The sequence below is a fragment of the Lytechinus variegatus genome, chromosome 16 (genome assembly GCF_018143015.1).
Source record: "Lytechinus variegatus isolate NC3 chromosome 16, Lvar_3.0, whole genome shotgun sequence".
NCBI classification, from domain to species: domain Eukaryota; kingdom Metazoa; phylum Echinodermata; class Echinoidea; order Temnopleuroida; family Toxopneustidae; genus Lytechinus; species Lytechinus variegatus.
Genome location: NC_054755.1, coordinates 20,509,723 through 20,515,481, shown reverse-complemented (window position 1 = coordinate 20,515,481; position 5,759 = coordinate 20,509,723). Strand labels below are relative to the sequence as shown.

The window sequence follows — 5,759 nt, the reverse complement described above, 5'->3', positions numbered from 1 at the left end:
CGGCAGGGTATCTGTTTACATTTATGTTATATAAAACTCCATTTTCCTCCAATTAAATGGTAAAAAGGTGAAATTTTACAGTAATTCTTTTAATATTAGTGTAACAATAATAATGGTTAAACGTGCATACATAGACAAAATTAACGATCCCATCAGTACCACATTTCGTAATTTCCCCTACAAATATAATGGAACGGTCATTTTCAGTGAACAACGCCGTCGTCTGTCGTCTGTATGTACTGTCGATGTCAAGCTATGCGCTAGCTATATGCACGATCGACGAACGGATCGGATGAGGAAAAAATGACAGAAAGCTCATCAGAGCAATCTCGCTGGCCTGGCGTACAAATTCCATACTCATTCAATGAAGAGCTCTGACTGGCCTTAACTATCAGGGACCTCCACTTGTCATTTTAGCCATTTTAGCATCTCATATCGCCTCAGTTTGAAGTAATAAATATGCACACAGTTTGTGTCTCGGAAATATACATTATCTAGAAAAATTGGATCTAGTCTGAATTATTAGATTTGAAGACGATCGACGCCATCTCAGAAGGAAATGTGGATGAATGTTGGCCCAATCCGTTGTGCACTGATATGAGTGGCATCCATTACGTCATTATACGCCCCTTGTGTGTGGTGGATTTGAGCGCGGGAGGAGAGTTGTTATTGATGTTATCCGTGCAATCAATCATTCATACCCGCTTGCGTCGACTGTCGAGCTAATCAGACGCTCTTTAAGGATTCTTCATCATCTCTTATACTGGTTCCGTTGAACTATTGCACATTCATTAATGAGCAACAATAGTCAGAAGAACGACTTGGAAGTTGGGTTGATGGCGGATACAGGGAATGCTAACCATCGGGCCAATAACGACGGCCAGGTGGAAGTCATTGGTGCCAACACTTCAGAAGAAGGTATGGGCTGCTGTGGATTTCTGCTTACCATTCTCTCTTGGCTCATAGTCATATGCACCTTGCCTTTCTCGCTCTTCATCTGCATAAAAGTGGTCCAGGAGTATGAGAGAGCTGTAATTTTCAGGCTTGGGCGGCTCCTGTCCGGTGGTGCCAAAGGCCCGGGTCTATTCTTCATCCTGCCCTGCATCGAGGATTACACCAAAGTCGACCTCCGGACCATCTCCTTTGATGTCCCCCCTCAGGAGATCCTCACCAAGGATTCGTTGACCATTTCTGTGGATGCGGTGGTGTTCTTCCGTGTCCAGAATGCAACCATCAGCATTGCCAATGTGGAAGATGCCAACAAGTCTACCAGGCTTCTGGCTCAGACGACCCTCCGGAATGTCCTGGGCACCAAGAACCTGGCAGAGATCCTGTCCGACCGGGAGGGTATCAGCCAGTACATGCAGTCCAACCTCGATGAGGACACAGATCCTTGGGGAATTAAAGTGGAACGAGTAGAGATCAAGGATGTCCGTCTGCCTGTTCAGCTCCAGAGAGCCATGGCTGCGGAGGCCGAAGCCTCCAGGGAGGCTAGGGCAAAGGTCATTGCTGCAGAGGGAGAGCAGAATGCTTCCAGGGCTCTTAAGGAAGCTGCTGACACCCTTGCTGAATCTCCTGCAGCTTTGCAGCTAAGATATCTTCAAACCCTCAACACAATCTCTGCAGAGAAGAACTCTACTATCATCTTCCCTCTCCCAATTGATCTCCTCAACAGCTGGGTGAAATAGCCGTGAATTCCTCATAAGTATCCAGGAATCTTGTGAGCATCTGTGACTATCATTTTCTGGTACCTTTACTTTTGTAAATAGACCCAATCGTTTAAGATTCTTTCAAAACCTTTTAAAAATGACATGAGGATAGTAATGGAGGAGCAGCCACAAGTAAATTATTTCAATACAATCTTTAACTACAACCTTAATAGTTTTTGATAAATTCTCCTTTATAATATATTTTCTTTGAAATATTTCAAAAGTCTTTCCTTTTGCCGTTTTTTTTTACATGACGGCCTTGAAATTTGATAGTTCATTTAACCCTCTTTTCCCTTCTAATTGCCTAAACTAAATCCATTCTCGTGTAAGCTTGTATACGCCATGCATAGTGCATTAGGTGTTTATCAATAACATATCGTTGTTAAAACAGAAATATGATTATGTTATTTTCAACCTCTAGAAATGATTTTTATATCTGTACTGGTCATGCGCTTAACGACGTATACATTCATTTTCTGTGTAATTAATGAATCGTTTTGCATGTGTATAAGCCAAGAACATTTTGAAATCACATACGTGTATTTGTCTCTTCATGAAAGCGCTTCTCATTCTTTACTCTTTGTAAGAAGACGATGTCATCTAATTAACGATAATCCACACATTATCCGGGCACATTTTTTATACAAAAATGGAAGGATTGAAAGAATGTAACTTTTCTACGCTGTATATGCATTTCATTAAAAAAAGGTATGTTGCTGTGTATACTGAATGTAATTCATTATTGTGAACTCAGTGACGAAATGCTCATTTATTCAACTTTATTTCAAAAGTATGTAATATATTCTCTTCACTGTACATGAACATTTGCACAAAAATTATTAAAATTAAGTATTTAGCATGTTCATATGTACAATTTTTCAAAAATATATATATTTCCCATTCAGAGTGAGACAATAATGAAAATGATAACTTTGCACGCATGCAGGCTCTCGTGATCATCCTTTTACAAAAGGGGAAGCAGCCCTTTCTGTTATGCCAAAGTTTTTGGAACGAGTTGGTAGCTTTTTTTCCCACCCTAGCTCGCCTTGGACGGGGAATTACTGGGGGGGGGGGGCAATCGGATTTGGAAAGGTAAGGGCCGCATATACCACTGCTGCCATTATACATGAGTGCCCCCACCCCGGGCGGGGAAGGGGCTTAAGCTAATCCCCTGCCTGCTTTAGGTATACTGTATATGTATATAAAATTATGTTCTCTTTTACTTCAATGTATTGTATGCTTTAACAATGATATTTTCATTTATTTCATTAAACTTCTTGCCGATTTAGATTTACATGTTAAATCTATGCAAAAAAAAAGAAAAGAATTAGACTTACTAGTTTGACATTTCATTTTTGTCACTCGCCTGGCTCGCCCGCAAGATATAAGGATTCATGCTTAAGTTGATACTTGGCCGTTACCGATTCTTTGTGTCATTATGAACCACCGGTCATAAAAACACACTTCATAGTGTAGTTACAGTGAACCAAAATTGTTTAATACTTGCAGAATGTATAAAAGATGAGTAAAAAGTACGATTTATACGTTGATAGTAAACAAAAAATATATCTGGACAGGTTGTTTTGTCTTGACAAGACTGTAATCTCGAGAACGTGAGGTCAGTATTTCATTATTTGATTGAAAATGATGATATCAGACAACAGTACAATGGACATTAATATTCACAACTATTTTTGCTATTTAATGCATAGGTTTTGAGAAAGTCCTGAGGAATCGATGGTGCATGTTTTTTTTTTTTAAATCTGCTTCGGCGTCCGGACAATTGGACCCCCCATCCTATCTACATGTACTTATAGAGATTGTTTTACTTGCCAAGTTTGAATAGTTTCCATGAAATTTCACATTTGTATAAATCAACTATTTTTAGAGCATTGGATGTATATTCCAATGAATTAAAACATAATTATGAGGAGATATAAAATGTACGTGATTATCCGATTTGATAGAATTTGTATATACGTAAACCCATATTGTTTGTCATGTCATGTGTCAATTTTCGTATTTATAATGTTTATTGAATTTGTGATATTTTGGTTACCTTGTACTTTTAGTGTTTACCAAGTTAAATTTGCTATTTTGATTATATTTATGTCATATACACTCGTAAAAGTAATTGCTTATAAGAACTATAATGCGTTGGTGAATCACGTTCCCGACCAAAAGATGGTAAAAATAAACCAAATTATTGGTGAGAATATTCTAAAATTTCGATTTACTTTGACCACTAATTTAGGCTACACTCATTCACCGGCGTATTGGTTAGATGAGGCACGAACATGAACTCAATTGGGTTTGGACTTTTCTGTATGGTGTTGTGTAAACATTTTAATGGACGTTTCGATATGTTCGTATTAATTTTGTTTGCATGTAGGCCTGAAGGGCGCATAATTCTAAGTGACTAACGGTCGATGAATTAAATTAAAACCTTGTATATATTATATTCCAAAAATATTGATCATATCTCTTCCTAATATTTATTGGGCTGGATTTGAAAGCATTCTATCAGAGGCAGCGGAGCGGAAGGGATTTGGGGTGGTTGAAGTCCCCCACCCCCTTCCGGTTCTGCGACATATTGTATTTATAAAGGATGACGTGACCAACTTTAGGGGGAAATTATCGGTAGACCAAATTTATTTGTCTTTTGTGCTTTCTTTTGACAAGGTTTTCTCTACTGTAGGTCAATATATTTTTTATGACCCTGCACATTTCATTTGAAATACTACGGTTGGTTGATGGAAACAAAATACTGACAAATTTGCAATAATGAGAATAATATGCTACATTCTAGCATTATCCTCATTATTGCAAAATAGAATGAAGAGAAGAAAACACAGTAAGTCACGAAGATATTAATAGCCAAAACATCATTAATATGCAATCTTTTAAAACAAAGAAAATAACAAGTAAAAATGTTTATTGTACACTTTATATTATTGTAATCATGATTTTTTTTTAATATTCAAGATAAAACTCATGTTGACAAATATACATGGTCCGTGGTTCTATTCCGAACGCATGGCAGGTCAATCAGAAACCTGCAATTTATTAATATTTAAGGGGACGTCACCCTGAAGAAAAGTACATTGTAAAAATACCAGAAAAAACATATTGGTGAGGTTTATAGCAAAAAATACATTAAATTTTAAGAAAGTTATTTGAATTTCAAGATTTTGATTTATGACGTCATACACGAGCAGCTGCCCGTTATGTTATATAATAAAATGCAGAATTTCAATTTTTTTTTCAATGGTCCGTAATAACTAAAAAAATCTCAACATTCAAATACAGTCAAAATGGCAAGTTTGGAATGAAGTCAAGTGAGGTTGTGCGCATACAATATTGAGACATAAAGCCTGTAAAGGCCTAGAGATATTATTTTCATGTTTCAAGTATCTTAAACTTTTCTGGATTAAATATGTCCATTAATAGGAATCAGAAACCATTACACTGCAAAAACTCCGGTATTGATTTAACACCAGCCCGGAATCTCTGTCCACACCAGAGAAGTGTTAAACAACACCAGTTTGGTTTGGTCTAACACCAGATATGTGTTTATAAAACACCAATTAGTATTAAGACAGCATCGGTTTGATTCCAAACTGGTGTTATTTCAATACTTATCTGGTGTGGACAGATATAGATTCCGGGCTGGTGCTAAATCAACACCGGAGTTTTTGCAGTGTACATCTAAAGTAGATGTTGACCCATTAAACAGACGTGCATTATACACAAGTAAAATATGCACGGTAAAAACACTGTTTTTATTTTTTTTTATCCAATACTATTAACTATATGAACCTTACAGCAGTAGTTTAAACAAGTGTTTAAAATCTTAAACAACAAAGTTTACGTTTTTATGTCCAATTCTTAAGAGATTAAGCATTGTTCTTAGAATTCTTAACCATGCACTGTAAGGTTCATACACTGAAAAAACTCTTGTGTTGATTTAATTAAAACCCGCCTGGAATCTTTTATTAAACAAAACCAGTTTCGATTTGGTCTAATACACCAGATAGGTGTTTATATACA

The 5,759-nt window shown here is 36.8% G+C and overlaps 1 protein-coding gene across 1 annotated transcript; it reads left to right on the top strand.

Moving 5' to 3' along the window:
• Positions 1–258: 258 nt before the first annotated feature.
• LOC121429966 (band 7 protein AGAP004871-like) lies at positions 259–5,245 on the top strand. Its single transcript, XM_041627236.1, has one exon. It carries the CDS (start codon positions 795–797, stop codon positions 1,686–1,688), a length of 894 nt encoding a protein of 297 aa, XP_041483170.1. The 5' UTR covers positions 259–794; the 3' UTR covers positions 1,689–5,245.
• The last annotated feature ends 514 nt before the right edge of the window (positions 5,246–5,759 follow it).

Bases quoted from the DNA above. Each gene is read 5' to 3' on its own strand.
- LOC121429966 (XM_041627236.1), top strand. From the start codon at position 795: ATGAGCAACAATAGTCAGAAGAACGACTTGGAAGTTGGGTTGATGGCG.